Genomic DNA, 18,772 nt, shown 5'->3' on the forward strand with positions numbered 1-18,772 from the left:
GCCGTGTGGTTCCCAGCACCAATAAAAAAAGAATAGGACCACTCCATCTCATTCCCATGGATGTTGTAAAAGGAGACTAGGGTTAAGAATTTGGGATTATTCTTTTAGGCGATGGGCTAGAAACCTGTTACTATTTGCTCCTTAATTCTATAATTAAGCCAAACAGCTAAACGTGGCCTATCAGTCTTTTCAAGACTATTAGCTCTGTCTGCCCCGCACAGGATAAAGACGTAAATATATGTATGTATGTGAATATATTTATTGTATTTATACTTATGTACATCGAATAGTAGATAAATACTCTTCTTAATATTGTCTTAATATCCATCTAATTCTCTCTTCGTGAAATGTTCTTGTGGCTGCCTAAAAATGATTGTAGAATGCGATAAGGCCGCCTTTTGTACACCACATTTGCATAATTTTAGGATGAGTTAATTTAGTTTTAATTTATGTGCAATATAGGATACATACATACATAAAATCACGTCTTTTAGTAGCTATAAACATGAATTTGGGTAAATTTAATAAATAAATCAAGTTTAGTGTTTTTAATTTTTTTGAGACTTCATTTTCGATATTCTTGATATTTTTGTCTACTTAATAGTATCAACAAATTCAATAACGAATGGTCATTCCTTAAATCATAAAATTAATTAATTCTTAAATAATAATGTAGTTTACAATTGAAACATGGATTGTTTTTAGTTTAGAAAAATAAATTGGCCTACCTCGAGGTCTATTTCTGTGTAAGTGATGAAAAGCATTCGATAATTATTTATCGAACAAAAAAAAATTCGACTAGGCAGGTTTAACTAAGATACCCTACTCAAAAATAAACCTCGAGGTGGCTAAAGAAATGTTTTTATGTTATCACATATATATTATTATTTATATGTTAAGCACACTGAACATGTCCAAAAAAGTACGTATACCAAAAATATACATTCATGTTTTTAGCATAGCGCGTTTAAATTTTTACAATATCAGTTTACTATTTCGTAAAATTAGTTTTATAATATCTGAAAAGGCGTCAAACTTGTGGCAAATTGAGTTTTATTTGTTACAATCACAATGTCGCAAAAGGCTGCCTTAAAATAACCTAAATTTAAAAATCCTAAATTTAAAGATGGGCAATTTCTTTTAACGACTCACAGTCGAAGAATGTGATATTCGTTTATTAAAAACGAAATGCATTCGAGATAACACATTGTGTATGAAACGAAAATCATTTCTCACGTTTTGAGCGAGTTTAAGAATAGTCACCCAGTATAAATTTTTAAGCTGAAATGATAGATTTGAAATGGTATTTCAGCCCATACTTAAAATTATAAATGCTGCGTTAGGTTTTCACGACTTGACCGTAGGATCAATTTTTATGAGCTTATGTTTGAATATAGCAAATTATGTTAAGTCAATCATATACCATTCTTTTTGGTAATTCCCACGGGCGTAAAACCCCATTCAAAAATTTGACATAAAATGATTCCTTATTCAGACTTCTTACCTGAAACCCTACTAAACTTATCACTTTATTATTTCAAACGTATCTTTGAAATAACAATAATTTTAAAATAAACGCTAAACGCTATTATTATAGCTTTGGAATATCAAAAAATTAAAGCTTAAATTCTAATCAGCTCTAAATTGCGATAAAAATTGATGATTTTCACTGTTTCTGACCAATTTGCCCATCTTCAGTCATTCTCTCATTGTCACACCTCCGTCAGCGGTCCCCAGAACATTTTGGACACCCTGGCCTCGTCTTCCGTGAAAAAGAAGTCTTTGCCAAGTTTGACAAACTCTTTTTGTGAAAGTTTTCCGTCCTGTAACAAAAAATTTGTTACATTTATACTTTTGTAATATAACCACAGAGTAGCTTTAAAATTATAAATGCTTATTTCAAAATAGGCAAATAATTTTAATTTGAATCAATTTAGAATTTTTTTTATTTTATGTGTAACAAGGTATTGAACGCGACTTCGCTCGCAGTAAAAGTTCACTGGAAAAAGCTGACCCCCTGTATTGCGTCTAAGAGGGGTGGAAGGGGGTAGATATTTCTGTAAACCATTTTTTGAATTGGACCAAGCTTAATACATCTGAAAAAATTGCATTCAAATCAGAGCAAGTTGTCGCGTTTTACGAGCACAAACATACAGACAGATGGAAATTCTAAAAATCAGATTTTTCATTTTTAAAACAAATTTTTTTTTTAAGGTGTAAAGCGCGCACCTCTAGCTCCTCTGCAGAGTGGTGAGTACCGCTATAAGTGGCTATACAGGCTGTCAGCTTTCACAGTGAACTTTAATGGCGAACTATATACATACATACATATGGTCACGTTTATATCCCTAGCGGGGTAGACAGAGCCACCAGTCTTGAAAAGCTGATAGGCTACGCTCAGCTGTTTGGCTTAGTGATAGAATTGAGATTCAAATAGTGACAGATTGCTAGCCCATCGCCTAAAAGAGGAATCCCAAGCTTATAAGCCTATCACTTAGTCGCCTTATACGACATCTGTGGGCAAGAGATGGAGTGGTCCTATTCTTTTTTGTAATGGTGCCGGGAACCAAACGGCGAACTGTATAACTAAATTTCCCCTCGGCACCCGTAAAATAGTCTTTAAACTTACGCCATTAGTGTCGATGACCGCAAACGCGACGGCCGCGTGTTCGTTGTCCAGCCCGAGACATTGGAAGAACAGCTTGAACTCCTTTATCGTTATGAAGCCGGACTTGTCCTTGTCTACCGCCTGATGACAAAAAGATACAGTTTTATATAGCCATACGTACAATTAAATCTATATCTATACTAATATTATAAAGCTGAAGAGTTTGTTTGTTTGAACGCGCTAATCTCAGGAACTACTGGTTCGAATTGAAAAAGTTATTTTTTGTTGAATAGACCATTTATCGAGGAAGGCTTTAGGCTATTTATCATCACGCTGCAACTATTAGGAACGAAGAAATAATGGACAATGTGAAAAAAACGGGGAAAATTATTCATCCTTGAGGGCTTTAATGATGCCCAAAATAACTATTCCTCGCGGACGAAGTCGCGGGCACAGCTATAAAAAATATATACGGGACAAATTACACAGATTGAGTTAGCCTCGAAGACTCGTGTTACGAGATACTTACTCAACGATACCCAGGCCGATCAGAAAAAGTTCTTTTCTAATCATGCCCTGGCCGGGATTTGAACCCGGGACGTCCGGTGTCACAGACAAGCGTACTACCGTTGCGCTGCGCCACAGAGGCCGTCAATTGAAATAGTAACCGACCGATGTTTGTCGACTATTAGAATTTTTTGTCTGTCTGTCTGTATGTTTCTACTGAGGTCATCTACTGAATTAATCTTCATGAAATTTCACGTATATTATAATTAAAAGTCTGGAGAAGGACATAGGATATCTTTCATCCTGGTAAAAACTTTAGTTCCTATGGAATTTACGAAAAACCTGTATTTTTTTGTAGGTGGCGCTAAAATCGACGCTTTTTGGAGGTGGCGTTAAATTCGTTGCTTTTTGTTAGTGGTGATAATTTTATTCGTTGATTTTTCTAAATGGCGCTTAATCCACGCGGGTGAAGCTGCGCGTACAGCTAGTAATGAGATATTACAATACAATACAAATTATCTTTATTGCCCATAAAAAAATACCAACGTAGTAGAAACATACATTATGAATATGTTGAGCAAAGGCGGACTTATCGCTAAGCAATCTCTTCCAGCCAACCTTTGGGTAGTGAAAGGTAAAATCCTGGAACCGGGTGGGCAGCATACTTAAGATATGTTAGTTAGTGTATAATAAATAAACAACACACATATATAAACTATAAATAAAAACTTACACAGACTACATACATAATATTACACAAAATAAATAAATACATAATAATATACATACCTATATAAAAATAGATTTATTAAAATGAATATTACCATGAATAAAGTTAAGAAGAGAGATAGTACTTCTTCAAGTTCGTTCTAAAGGTACCTATTGTTTGTGAGGTGCGTATGTCAATGGGTAAAGCATTCCACAGATATTAACCAGCTTCTCAAAAAAAGTCAATCACGCGAAAGGCTTAGCGACTTGAACACAACCTTTCACTGTTCGAATCTCAATTCCATCATTAGGCCGTTCATAGACTTTCACAATCTTTTCGAGACTGTTACCTCTGTCTACCCCGTAACAGATAAAGACGTGTAATACCTTAAACAAGTAAGGCAGCCAGCGGTGAGCCTTCTTCTTCAACGTCTTATCATTGAGCACGTGATGCATGTCTTCTAAATACTGTTCTACTGTCACGTAGTTGTACGGGTCTATAGCACCCCACTGTTCCTCCCAGGTCATCTGGAAATATAAGATTATGATTATATATATATGTCAGTTATACATAAATCATATATATATATCTATGTATGTTAAGTCAGACAGAGAGAAGTAAGATATATATGTATATTAATTAGTCTAAAAACACTAAAGATACGACTCATTTTTTTTTTAATTTCTTTTAATGTACGCAATTTGCATTCGTCCAAGATTTATATTTAAGAGATCTATACTTGTGAATTGACGTACGGTAAAAATGCTGCAGTGTAGTTTGTTCGGTCGCTTCTTCTACGCATGCTTTGGAAGCGATAGTAGATATAATAAGACGTAAGTTATGCATCGTCAATAACTGATACCTTGTGTCCAATTTTGAAAATTAAATCTGTTTTATTCTATTCAATGCATATGTGCCTAGTGAGCGTCAGATCTTATTAAAAATATTATGTATAGGTTCTGTCAATAGAATTTTTAAGTTCGTGGGTCATCAAAATCGGTCAGGTAGTTTTTGAGACTTTCAAAATTTTCTAAAAATATTAAAACGTTTGCGAGATCTAAGTTTGCGGCGAAAGACTAGTGTAGTTAAGTTATAGGTAATTAATTTTATCGGTCATCAGTCCCCGTAGCATTACACGCGCGACGCTTTTTTGATCGCGTGAGATATATATAGCGCTATAGCTGTCCCGTTTTCACGTCATAATAAAAAGCGAAACAGCGAAATAACATGCGTCCGGGGGCAGTATTAGTAATCGTCTAATTAAGTATCTTACTTCATACTCGTAATATTACTCGTAATATTATAAATGCGAAAGTTTGTATGTCAGTATGGATGTTTGTTACTCTTTCACGCAAAAACTACTGAACCGATTGCGATGAAATTTGGTATGTTGGTAGCTGAAGTCCCAGTATAACATATAGGCTTTTTATCCCGGAGTTCCCGCGGGATTGATAGGGTTTTCATGCGGACGAAGTCGCGGGCGGCCTCTAGTACCTTTATAATTTCCGAGAACTCCTTAGCTTGACTCTCTCCTAAATGCCCGAGAGCTTTGAACCTCTCAGAAAACAGCACGAAATCGTTGAATGAGATCAGTCCGTCCTTGTCTACGTCGAGAATGTTGTGGACCGTGCGCATCTTGCGTCGCCAGAATTCTGACTGGAAAGAAAGAGAGGCGTGACGTAAGTTTTTGATCATTTATACGCAGAAGTTACGTGCAGCACTAAAAATAAAAGGTTGGCACATTTCAGAATTGGCATTTTCAGGATCAAAGGATGTGCTATTGAACTTGGGATTCCTCTTTAAGGCGATGATGACAATACATACATATATAATCACGTCTTTATTCCTAGACAGAGCCATCAGTCTAGAAAAGACTAGAGGGATACGTTCAGCTGTATGGCTTAAAGATGGAAATAAATCTGTCATCTCTTTCTTATGGATGTCGTGAAAGGTGACCAGGGGTAGGCTTATAAACTTGCGATTCATTTTTTCGGCGATGTGCTTGCACCCTGTCATACCTGTCACTATTTGGAATCTCAATTCTATCATTAAGCCATACAGCTGAACGTGGCCTTTTAGTCTTTTCTAGACTGATGGCTCTGTCTAGGAATAAAGACGTGATTGTATGTATGTATTTTCATCATCATCATCTGTAATCTCTTTCTCGTCCTGTAAGCAAGACTAGGGGATAGGCTTATAAACTTGCGATACTTTTTTTAGGCGATTGTCTAGCAACCTGTCACTATTTGAATCTCAATGCTATCATTAAGCTGAACGTGGGCTTCTAATATTCTCCAGACTGATAGCTCCGTCTACCCCGCAAGGAATAAAGACGTGATTATATGTGCGTATGAACATACATACATACGTATGGTTACGTCTATATCCCTTGCGGGGTAGACAGAGCCAACAGTCCCGAAAAGAACAAATGGCCACGTTCAGCTGCTCGGCTTAATGATGGAATTGAGATCCAAATAGTGACAGGTTGCTAGCCCATCGCCTAAAAAAAAAAGTATCGCAATTTTATAAGCCTATCCCTTAGTCTTTTACGAGATCCACGGGAAAGAGATGTATTGGTCCTATTCTTTTTTGTATTGGTGCCGGGAACCACACGGCGCTACGTATGTATGTATGTGGTTTTACAAAATCCTTACCCTCTCCATGCCCTTGCATTCCGTGTCGGAATCCGAATCGCTTTCGCTGTCGGAATGTTTCCTCCTGTCCTCCTCCGGTCTCCCGTGTTGTTTGCTGTACCTCCTCAGAGCTACCACTCTGTCAACAAGCTCGTCCCGCGACTTCTCCTGTAGGAAGCAGACGCTTCCGTTGCATACTGGTTTCGTGTGGATTAACTGTAAGAGAAATGTGTATTATTAATGGTTTAATATGTTCTTGTTATCAGAGCGTCTGTGGTCTTATCGCTATAATGCCGGGTTTAAATGCGTATTAAAAGGGTTGTTAAATGCGTTTAAAGGGTCAGGTCAAAAGTGCCAGAAACCGGCGAGCTTGCATGAAGAGAGTTATGAATGTGGATGAAGCGAAGGAAGTATGCAGAGGTCGTGGCAAGTGGAAAGAGGTAGTCTCTGCCTACCCCTCCGGGAAAGAGGCGTGATTTTATGTATGTATGTATGTTATATGCGTGTGGCGCAATAAAGCACAGGTTCGAATTCCACCCCGGCTATTCAGGTACCAATGAATGTTTTCGAAGTTAAGTACGTACATTAGTTTGAATATAAACCGATGCTCTTCGATGACGTTCGGTCATTTCGTAACTGTTGGCTCCGTCTACCACGCAAGAGATAAAGACTTAATTGCATGTATGTATGATAGAGATCTCATATGCAGAATTGACATGAAGTCGATGACCTGATTAAGACAGACAATGACAAAAGATATATTCAAAATGTTGCAAATTTCAAAACTTAACCTAATGCAGTTTCCAATAATAGAACCTAACACTTTCAAATCTATGCAAAACATAACCTCGCAAACTGATAAAATCCGTGCCACCGCGCGTTCTCACGATAACGGGGTTATTGACCCCGTGCGTGTGCGCATTCTACTGCAACTGCATAAATATGAACTACTTGGTCAATGCGGTTTTAACGAAGCGTTTCTAAAGACTTTTGTATAACTGAGTGACTGACAGACAATGCATCGCCCAAACCGCCTAGGTCTAGAAACTTTAAATTAGGCATGTAGATTCCTTATGGTCTAAGGGTGCACTTACAGTGATTTTCACAAAATTCCCGCGGAAACGAAAGTAAACGGGTTTTATGTTTTACGCAAACGCTCTCTAATTTTTACCTACTTATAAAGAAAATATTTGTATGTATTTTTTCTTCTTTGCAATAACTGAATTTAATACAGTGATAGCATAGATCGCACTTAACAATAGAACCACTCCCATATTATTTCCATGGATGTCGTAAAAGACGGCTAAGGGATAGGCTTACAAACTTGCAATTCTTTTTTAGGCGATGGGCTAGCAACCTGTCACTATTTGAATTTCAATTCTATCATTAAGCCCAACAGCTGAACGTCGCCATTCAGTCTTGTCAAGACTGTTGGCTCTGTCTTCCCCGCAAGGGATATAGACGTGACCATATGTATTTAAATATGTATGTAAATGCGCTAGAATAAATGCTAAGTGGACGTCGGATTAGTAAATATTACTACAAGAGGGCTACTGTTCATTTATACTTTAAATAATTGTATGATATAATTGTGTGATGCTAACAATCTCTTATTCATTCAAAGATTTAATTTGCACAATATCATAATGTCAAAATTCAAAAATTCTAATTCAAATGTGATTGAGCAGTCGACGTGCCTTTATAAAAGAAAGACAAAAAATAGTTATTTGTTAGTTAGTAAATACTTTATCGTACATAACAGAGTTACAGAAAACATTATAACGACGGACTTTTGACTTATTATTTTTTTTTTGTGAAACTTCAAAAAGTTGCTCATACAAAATTAGGTTATTAGGTATTTAAGCTTAAAAAAAAAGCTACAAAACATAGTAGTATGGTGCGCCATCCTTTTTCAATCAGTCATATCAAAACATAAATGACATAATATATCTCCTTTTTTATCTATATGACCTGCACTGACAAGCTATTTGGGTCTACAAGATGAGCGAACATCCGGCGACTCCACAAATTGCTTTGTTGGATCCAATGGCCCACTTTTATTTATTTATAATACAAAAAAGAAAAGGACCACTCGATCTCTTTCTCATGGATGTCGTAAAAGGCGGCTTACAAACTTGGGATTCTTTTTTAGGCGATGGGCTAGCAACCTATCACTATTTGAATCTCAATTCTATCATTAAGGCAAATAGCTGAACGTGGCCATTCAGTCTTTCCAAGACTGTTGGCTCTGTCTACCCCTCAAGGAATATAGACGTGACCATATGTATGTATGTATATAGTTTGAATAAATAAATAAACACAATCTGCTTCAATTTACTTCTAAAGAAATTAATCAAATATAGTTAGGGTCTAGCTTAATGTGTATAATGTTCCTATGTTTATTTATAATCACTATGTTTACAATTCTGATAGTGATAAGTTATTGTCATTATCGTAGGTCTAAGGGTCAACGACCGGAGGGCTTTCAATTCAACGATGACATAATAGTTCTATATATAATTCTGTGGTCTATTTATAATAATAGTAAAAAGTGACTAAGGAAATACACACATACTGGTCTGTTTAACTAAATACTATGGCATACGTACTGTATATCACGTAATCTGTTTACAATTTATCTAAATTCATTGTTACCGAAGACCTTGGTCACAGACTTATCTGTTACCACATTACCTCTATACGTGACCAATACCACGAGCGTCCAAAACAGCTCAATAGGACGAAGGCGGAAGCATATTGTTTTGTTTGTATATCGTTAATTTAATATCAAGTATCATACATATATACAATGACGCCTGTCTCTCATTGGGGTAGGCAGAAACTATGGATCTCGAATTGCTACGATCCTTACAGACATCTCCCGCTTCCTCCACACTCATTACTCTTTTCATGCATATTCGACGATTACGGGTACCTACTCCTATCATCTCTCTTTTTTAAGACATACGAAATTTGGTCCTTGAAAGTTCGACGAGGCAGGCCGTGTCCCATTTTTACAGTCAGCTCTGCCTTATAAACTCTTTCTTTAATCTATCCTCATCCATTTACTCGACATGTCCATACCATCTCAACATACCCTTTTCAACTGTGGTCACCACATCCTATTTCGCTCCATACATTTCACTTACATCGATATTTCTAATTCGATCTTTTAAACTTACTTCACACATAATTCTTAAGGCTTTCATTTCAACTGCGTTTACTACAAACTGATTTTTTGGTTAGAAAATCGCAAAAAACAGTTGAACGCCTCTTGATGAAAACGTTATAAAGTGCACTTTTTGTCTCAACACTTACAGAAATGAGTCAGTATTTAGTACTTATAAGTTTTTAGGGTCACTGACCCTTGCAAGGCGGGTTTTAGAAGCTTGTCAAACCAGATGGTTAGAATATCTCTGAGATATAGCTTAATAAGCACACTGCACTGTATGTATGTACGTCCTTTACTCGTATGTAAAATTACTTGAATAGTTTAGTAGTCATGCTTAAATATTACATATTTGCAAAGAGATTTATAAGCATTTGAGAGGAAGATTTAGACATCGTCATACCACCATTATTTCTTCGCTCCTAATAGTTGCAGCGTGATGTTATATAGCCTAAAGCCTTCCTCGATAAATGGTCTATTCAACACTAAAAGAATTTTTCAATTCGAACAAGAAGGTCCTGAGATTAGCGCGTTCAAACAAATAAACAAACAAACTCTTCAGATTTATAATATTAGTATAGATTTGGACTTTTATATTGGCACATCTCAAAATCTAATGTACTTACTTAATTTTGATTTGTTTAAAATATCGAATTCATCAAGCAAAATTACTGTGACACACAAAAATAAAATAAAAAAATTACCTAACTACTTATTTACAAATAAAACTTAATATTTTTTTTTATCATAAATATTCATTCTAAGACTTTTGGCCCTGGGATAAGAATTGTTATGGCGGCGTGGCGAAATAAACAAACAAACAGTTACGTGGCCGTGAGTTCAAGGCGGTTCATTTTGTTTACAGCGTACTTATAATCGACTTTATTGCTTGCCGGTTTTTTTGTTTACATGTTACATGAAGTTTTGAGTCCATATGTGAAAGTTTGTTTACATAGTTGTTACTCAATTTTACAGGTATATACATATACTAATTACGTCTACATCCCTTGTGGGGTAGACAGAGCCAGTAGTCTCCAAAAGACTGAAAGGCCACGTTTAGCTGTAAGGCTTCATGTCAGGCTATAAACTTGGGATTCCTCTTGTAGGCGATGGGATAGCAACCTGTCACTATTTGAATCTCAATTACATCATTAAGCAATACAACTAAACGCGGGCTTTTTGTCTTTACGAGATTGTTGATTCTGTCTACCCCGTAAGGGATAAAGCGTGATTTTGCGTATGTATAAACCATAGTAATGAGGTTTTGTTATCTATGCGGGTGAAAAGTAGGTTGCATGACTTATTACAGTTTAGCTTGCATCCGCTACGATATAACCTTATTATTTAATGGTTTTCTAAATATGTATGTTTGTAACAAACACAGTTGTTTATTATAATAAACTTACATACATACATATAATCACGTCTTTATCCCTTATGGGGTAGACAGAGCCAACAGAATAAAGCCAATAAAGACTGAAGGCCACGTTCAGCTGTTAGGCTAAATGATAGAATTGAGTTGAGTTCAAATAGTGACAGGTTGCTAGCCCATCGCCTAAAAGAAGAATCCCAGGTTTATAAGCCTATCCCTTAGTCGCCTATTACGACATCCATGTGAAAGAGATGGAGTGGTCCTATTCTGTTTTACATTGGTGAAGGTACACGGCAAAAACTAAAAATTGTAATTCTTGCAAAACACATCGATGTCATATAAAATTAACATACAATCGACCAGCATAATGACCGGGAGACATCGGTTATCTAAACTGCATGTAATATCACCTCTATTCCGTTGAAATAAGAGTCATTTGCAACCAAAAGTTAAGATAAAAGGTTATCGGACGAGAAAAAAAATTATAAATGCAGTAGATAAAATGAAAGACCAAAATGAGACTAAACTTTTTATCGTTGTCACGAGGTAAGCTTTCGATAATTTGCGCCCCCATTTTAAATCAATATTTTATTCAGAAAATAGACTAAGGGATAGTAGACTATATAGGTACTTGGGATTCCTCTTTTAGGCGATGGGCTTGCAACCTGTCACTATTTGAATCTCAATTCTATCATTATGCTAAACAGCTAAACTTGGCCTTTCTTACTTTGTGGGATAGACAAGGCCTACAGTCTTGAAAAGATACATTGCTTACTTATCTTGCGGGGTAGACAGAGCCTACAGTCTTAAAAAGGCTAAAACAATAAAAGCCTTTTCTACAATCTTTGTAATGGTAGAAAAGGCTTTTATTATTTTAGCATTCTAAGACCATAAAAATGGATGAATCTTAATAAGGTTCATTGTAAGTGAATTTATGTATTCCATATAGGTCGATAAATATATTTAAACCGAAACCGATGCGTAAAGATATCTTTTTAACGCTATTGGTTAAAGTTATTAAGGCCAGACTTAAAAAAGTTCAGGTAAAAAAGATCTTTAACACGCTTTTAAAGAGAAAGAATTTAATGATCTAGAGCGTCTCGTTTCGCTCCATAGCATCTTTTTTTTTCTATAAAAAAAGTTACGCTTTGTTAGTAGAAAATTATTTACTTGGTACATCGCATCTTATTGATGATTTATCATGAAGAGGATTTGCTAACTTGAATATTAGTTTAGAAAGTAAATTTTTTAAAGCAACAACTTATAATGTACCTTATATTGACTGTTGACACTGGTAGACACGATAGCTGCACTCCTCTCCAAATTTACGGCCGCAGACCGGATTCCTAATCTGATAAATGAAATCGCCATTTTGTCGTCGCCGAGACACCAAATGCAACTAAACTTTAGTCCATATGTTTTTAAACTATCACTTCAAACACACACCCGAACGCCTCAACGATTGCGGAGAGACTGTTTGAAATTCGAACGCGCGTTCGGTTTTATTTGGACGCCCTAGGAAGGGAGTGTTTTGAACCGGTAATATTTTTGTTTTTTTTTTTAGAGGATTTTCGACTTTATTACATGCCAGTATTGAGAGATAATATAGGATGCATTTAAGGCTATTCAATAGTGTTGTTTACTACACTGTCTCTGCATGCGGGCGTTCACGTACGCACGGACAGACGATTTGGAGGTGTTATTAGATAATTGCAATTTGGGTTACATTGACACAGTGATTGTTTGATTAAGTTAAGGTTTTCCTCGTTTTAATTATAAATCAATTAATTTTTGTTAACATGTTGTGTAGCACGTAGGTATTTTTGATGTCATTAGTCTAGTTTAGGTAAGTGATACCTTTTAAATCGTTTTAGTTAATATGATAATAAAATCATGATATTGTTTTAAAACCAGTTTAAATCGAAGTTGGACCACTTTATCTTATTTCAGTGGATGACACGTGATTTGAAGTCCTAAGTATGTTCTTACTATAAATAATTATGTGATAATATCTACCGTGCGAAGCGGGTCAGGTTGTATGTAAATAATAAGACGGAAAAATAAACAAATTGTTATTGTGTCAATTATTATAAATATTGACAAGCAAACTCCGAACAGGAAAATTGTTTAATCCGTTAGGGACCCAATATACTTACAGTTACTGTGTACATATTCATATAATCACGTCTATATCCCTTGCGGGGTAGACAAAGCCGGCAGTCTTGATAGATTGACGTTCAGCTTTTAGGCTCAATATTAGAATTGAGATTCAAATAGTGACAGGTTGCTAGCCCATCGCCTAAAAGAAGAATCCGAAGTTTATAAGTATAGGCTTATAAACTTGGGATTCTTCTTTTAAGGGATAGCCTTTAGCCGCCATTTACGACATCCATGGGAAAGAGTGATCCTATTCTTTGGTCCTATTCTTTTTCAAATTAGTGCCGCGAACCACACGGCACGCTACTACTACTACTTACTATGTACCTTTGTCTCTTTCCCCGGGGGGTAGGCAGAGACTACATGTTTCCACTTGCAACGATCCCTGCATACTTCTTTCGCTTCATCCACATTCATAACTCTCTTCATGTAAGCTCGGCGGTTTCGGGTACTCTTGACCTGACCTTTAACATGCAACGCTCCATTAACCATGTTACCCGCATTCACTCTTTGATTATTGTAAAAATATTCGTATTTTTGTTTTCTTTGTATCAAATAAACTGAAACACTGAACTGGACTGATTTGGTAAACGTAGAATTCTCTGTCTATCAGAAAAAACCTATAGGTACAGAAATTCCCACAGGAACAAATCCACGCTTAAAAGCTAGTACACATACATACATATAGTCACGTCTATATCCTTTGCGGGATAGACAGAGCCAAAAGTCTTGAAAAACAAAGATTTATATATGGTGCTAGCCCAAGTTTAAGCAAGCTACAAGAGGAATCCCAAGTTTTACGACATCCGTAGGAATGATATGAAACACTTCTATTATATCGTTATATAAAGTTCGGCAAACCACACGGCACTTTATATAAAGATATAATGACTGACATATCATTACGCATCCGAAACCGCTGACTACAAATTTGGCATGTGAATTCCTTATGTAGTCTAGAAATACAGAGTCCCGACTGTCTCTTCCCGAAAGGAATGAAAATAAACAGGATTACTGTCTGGCTTTATGATAGCCCCATCGCCTAAAAGAAGAAACCCAAGTTTATAAGAATAAGTAAAATGAAAATAAGTTACTAAAATGATTTTTTATTCTTTTCAGGTATTGGTAAATGTCATGATTTATATTTTTGTTAGTAAATATATAAAACCTAAGTCTAAGCACTTTCCCGAAAACCGCATCAAAATCGGTTCAACGAAACGCGAGGTTATCGCAGACAAACATACCTACATACAATTGAGAACCACATTTTATTAAGTCATTTAAAATTATAATTAAAACAAATCTAAATTGTTAAGAATTACGTTTTGTCACAGTTTCTACCGCATGCCTATTTTCCCATTTTTGGTAGGCACTTGCTCGATTTCTTTTTAATTCCAAATGAACTCTAGTCGCCTTCTACAACTTACAAACGCAAAGATGGGGTAAATAAAACAAGACAGCCTTCTTTTATGTAAATATAATATTATAAGTTATAACTATTAATGTAACTTAAATCCATTTTAATCTTACAGTAACACAATATTATAAACCTTTTACACATATGTATATTAAAAAAAAAGCATTTTCTTACAAAACCTCAGTATATATATAGATACAGTATGACAATTAAAAAAATTTATATCACCGTTTTCCGGAAAATAACAATAATCACAAGTTAATAAACTTCCTAGTTAATTTATAAACTTTCGTAGGATTCTAAATGAGAGATGAATTCTATTATCTACGTCCGCATTGACACAAATTGATCATTCATGGTAAATTTATAACCCATATAAACCAGCGGATATGTATGTATGTATGTAAAATTCTAAACGGCTCGACCAATCACAGAAGAGCTTTTAAGGGAAGAAACATGTCACTAATTCAACCAATCAGAGCGCACATGTCATTCGATTATTGCTTAAGTAGATATAATTTTACGCGTGAGTTCGGTTAGTATATCAATTTACGGAAATGTACGTACATACATACATATAATCACGTCCATATCCGTTGCGGGGTAGACAGAGGCAACAGTCTTAAAAAGACTGATAGGCCACGTTTAGCTGTTTGGCTTAATGATAGAATTAAGATTCAAATAGTGACAGGTTGCTAGTCTGTCGCCTAAAAGAAGAATCCTACGGAAATATGAACGTAAAATTATACAATTCATCTCTCGTTTAGAAACTTGCTGTTCTTGTTATTTTCCAGTGACATATACACAGACAATATACATTTATAATTAATTTTTAACACTAAGAAAAGTGAACTTAAACCTGAACGTAATATTAAAAAAAAAAAAAAAACATTGATTTATTACTTGTTTGTGTAATCAATCATTAATCAATCAATCGATTCCAAATGACGCTTGATTCAATAACTCATTTAATTTATCTCAACTATCACTCATGTCTTTTACTTCTTCCAAATACTGGCCATAAACGTTATTCGAAATTACTGGGCCTTCTTAAACTCGATCCTCTCAACCTTGACTTCGTCGCCGAGGAGTTTGTACACGTATGTGACCACGGTGGAGCTCTGGATGTCCATGAGGACGAAGGAGGGTGTGGCGTTTCTGAAATAAGGAGTATACATACATACATACATAAAATCACGCCTCTTTCCCGGAGGGGTAGGCAGAGACTACCTCTTTCCACTTGCCACGATCTCTGCATATTACCTTCGCTTCATCCACATTCATAACTCTCTTCATGCAAGCTCGGCGGTTTCGGGAACTTTTGACCTGAGTATACATATGTAATACATACATATATAATACATAACACGGCCTCCGTGGCGCAGCGGTAGTACGCTTGTCTGTGACACCGGAGGTCCCGGGTTCGAATCCCGGCCAGGGTGTGATGAGAAAAGAACTTTTTCTGATTGGCCTGGGTCTTGGATGTCTATCTATCTATATATAAGTATTTATTATAAAATATAGTATCGTTGAGTTAGTATCTCGTAACACAAGTCTCGAACTTATTTCGGGGCTAACTCAATCTGTGTAATTTGTCCCGTATATATTATTTATTTATTATCCACATAATCACGTCTATGTCCCTTGCGGGGTAGACAGAGCCAACAGTCTTGAAAAGACTGATAGCCTAAAAGAAACACCTAGAAGAAGAATCCCAAGTTCCAAAGCCTATCCCTAAGTCGCCTTTTACGACATCCATGGGAAAGAGATGGAGTGGTTGTTCTCTTTTTTTCTATACTGGGAACCACACGGCAATAAGGAGTGTGCAACATCTATTTCAGAATCTCTTTTGTAAAGGTTGGCTTGAGAACAATGCTTATTCATTTAATGTCTTAATCTTAACCTAAATCTATAGATATATATTTATTTATCAATTTCTAATTCAGTCAAACATTTTACCTGAATAGCGGACTGTAAGCCCCTGTAGCCGAGCCCGGGTTAATGTAGAACTTATTCTCATGCTCATAAGCCTCAAAGCGGTGCGTGTGACCGGAGATCAAGATGTCCACGTCTAGTTGCCTTTGAACCAGAGCGAGAGACTCTTCATCACCCCATGGAACCACCTGATGGCCGTGAATGAGCCCGATACGGAACTGACCTACTGTTATCACCTTCTGCTCAGGATATGTTGAGTTCTATAACATAGAGATGTTACTAAAGTTAAAAGTCAGTAGTTCTTATTATATCTTACAGGTTTGTTATGTCATTTCGTGTAAACCTAACATTGGTGGTTGCATCAGTAAAATGCGTGTGGCGATAAAAGGCACAGGTTCGAATCCTACCTCGGCTATGTACCATAACTATTTTCAAAGTTATTTGCATTAGTTTAAATAAATAATAATAGATGGAGAGGATGAATGAAAACAGGTTGACTAAGCAGATATACAAGGAGAGTGTGGAGGGAAAGGTCGGGGTGGGAAGACCTAGACGAACATATCTTGATCAAATTAAGGACGTCCTGGTGAAGGGTCAGGTCAAAAGTGCCAGAAACCGCCGAGCTTGCATGAAGAGAGTTATGAATGTGGATGAAGCAAAGGAAGTATGCAGGGATCGTGGCAAGTGGAAAGAGGTAGTCTCTGCCTACCCCTCCGGGAAAGAGGCGTGAGTTTATGTATGTATGTATGTTTAAATAAAAACCAATGCTCTAACGGTGACGGAATACATTGTGAGAAAACCTGCACATTCAGGCAGCTATATGTGTAACCATGATCAATCCAATACAGGTTAAGTTCCCCTGCTAAGTTATGGTGGTCAGACTTATCCAACCCAGGATCCAGGAGAAAGAAGTTGTGTAACCCTATTTTCGGTTTCATTTATTCGCAAAAGACTTTAATGCAGTGAAGTGACTTTTAAAAGACTGCCTTAATTAGATGCATCCGTTAAACAGGATCTCCTCCCAATAAGAACCCCCCAAATATTTAATGCAATTCTCTCAATTTTGAGAATTGGAAACAAAATTTTACACATTATTAACTTAACACATAGCCTGCCATGTCCGTCACCATATAAAATCTTTGTATTTGCAAATCTACTATGGCAGGCTAAGGAACAGGTTAAGGAACAAATGCTAATTGGCAATGAAAATAAAAAAATACAATTACCTCATCAAAATCCCCTCTCACAACATGGACGTCACTGGCCAAAGTCTTCAAATAATCATAAGACTCCTTCGTACAAAGATTCCCAGTACATAATATATGCTGAATCCTACCCGGAAGGAGAAGTTTCTTGAATTTCGGAGGCAGGCTACTGCAGCGATGAGGGATGTGAAGGTCACCAAGCACCAGCACTAACTGGAAATTTTTAATTTCAAAAATTAAGTATGGATTTGTGTTGTCCCTGTTATTGTTACGGCCAAAGGTAAATTTGCGGAAAACTTTAGCCAAGGCAAATACAATTCGCAAGACAACCAGCTTCATTCTCTAAGACAGATATACTTTTTAAGGTATTTCCTGGGTTGTTATTCATATAAAAGTTAATCAGACCCATTCTTATTGGATGCCAAAGATATTTCATCAATTTGGGAATTCAAATTTCAACACATCACCAAAGTGTTTATGAATTAGTTTCCTCTCAATTGTTCATAGCCTTAGTAATGATTTTATTAAAATTTACCAACTAGTGCATGATAGTTGATTTACACTTAACTTTTTAACTAGTTCAAACAAAAAGAATCCTGTAAAACGATATAAAAATAGGGCGTAGTAAAGATCTAATTAACTCACCATTTTATTGACCAATTAGAAATTTAAATAAGAGAAATTACAAGATCGCTGTAGTGAATCGGCCTCTGCTATTGATGAAAATTTATGTTAAATAACTGGATAATTGCGTGATTGTAGTATTTGCTTAAGAAATGATGTTTATAAATTTCTTGTTGAATTGAAAGTTATCCAGAAAAATATTAAGTCACAATGACATCAATGACAAGCCGACAGCGGGACAATCTTGTTGACAAATGTGACGGACAGTAGATTTTGACTTTACTTTTTTCAAAACGTTCCTTATCATGTCATCATCCTTATCATACTTTATATGCAAAAATAAATAAATAAATTACTACTTATTAAAATGAAAGTTGATAGTCCTGGGATGTACGTACAATATGTACATACCTATTTATGTTAAAAATGTTTATAA

The 18,772-nt window shown here is 36.0% G+C and overlaps 2 protein-coding genes across 2 annotated transcripts; both read right to left on the minus strand.

The window, feature by feature from the left end:
- Positions 1-589: 589 nt before the first annotated feature.
- On the minus strand, positions 590-12,494 carry LOC106133216 (sarcoplasmic calcium-binding protein). Its single transcript, XM_013332862.2, has 6 exons — positions 12,271-12,494; positions 6,479-6,673; positions 5,319-5,480; positions 4,211-4,351; positions 2,630-2,749; positions 590-1,823 (listed from the first exon to the last, which is right to left on the minus strand). The coding sequence occupies exons 1-6, from the start codon at positions 12,367-12,369 to the stop codon at positions 1,713-1,715; spliced, it is 828 nt and encodes a 275-aa protein (XP_013188316.2). The 5' UTR covers positions 12,370-12,494; the 3' UTR covers positions 590-1,712.
- Positions 12,495-15,598: 3,104 nt separating this feature from the next.
- On the minus strand, positions 15,599-18,586 carry LOC106133254 (vacuolar protein sorting-associated protein 29). The gene is made up of 4 exons (XM_013332917.2): positions 18,358-18,586; positions 17,734-17,925; positions 16,532-16,767; positions 15,599-15,730 (listed from the first exon to the last, which is right to left on the minus strand). Exons 1-4 carry the CDS (start codon positions 18,358-18,360, stop codon positions 15,610-15,612), a joined length of 552 nt encoding a protein of 183 aa, XP_013188371.1. The 5' UTR covers positions 18,361-18,586; the 3' UTR covers positions 15,599-15,609.
- Between the last annotated feature and the right edge of the window lie 186 nt (positions 18,587-18,772).

This window comes from Amyelois transitella, chromosome 22 (genome assembly GCF_032362555.1).
Source record: "Amyelois transitella isolate CPQ chromosome 22, ilAmyTran1.1, whole genome shotgun sequence".
NCBI lineage: Eukaryota > Metazoa > Arthropoda > Insecta > Lepidoptera > Pyralidae > Amyelois > Amyelois transitella.

Coding starts and splice junctions, on each gene's coding strand:
- LOC106133216 (XM_013332862.2), bottom strand. CDS start 12,369: ATGGCGATTTCATTTATCAGATTAGGAATCCGGTCTGCGGCCGTAAAT. Junction 6,674..12,270: donor GTGTCAACAGTCAATATAAG/GTACATTATAAG, acceptor TTTCTCTTACAG/TTAATCCACACGAAACCAGT. Junction 2,750..4,210: donor GGCTGCCTTACTTGTTTAAG/GTATTACACGTC, acceptor TTTTGTCATCAG/GCGGTAGACAAGGACAAGTC.
- LOC106133254 (XM_013332917.2), bottom strand. Junction 16,768..17,733: donor TGAGAGGGGATTTTGATGAG/GTAATTGTATTT, acceptor TCTATGTTATAG/AACTCAACATATCCTGAGCA. Junction 15,731..16,531: donor GCTTACAGTCCGCTATTCAG/GTAAAATGTTTG, acceptor TCCTTATTTCAG/AAACGCCACACCCTCCTTCG.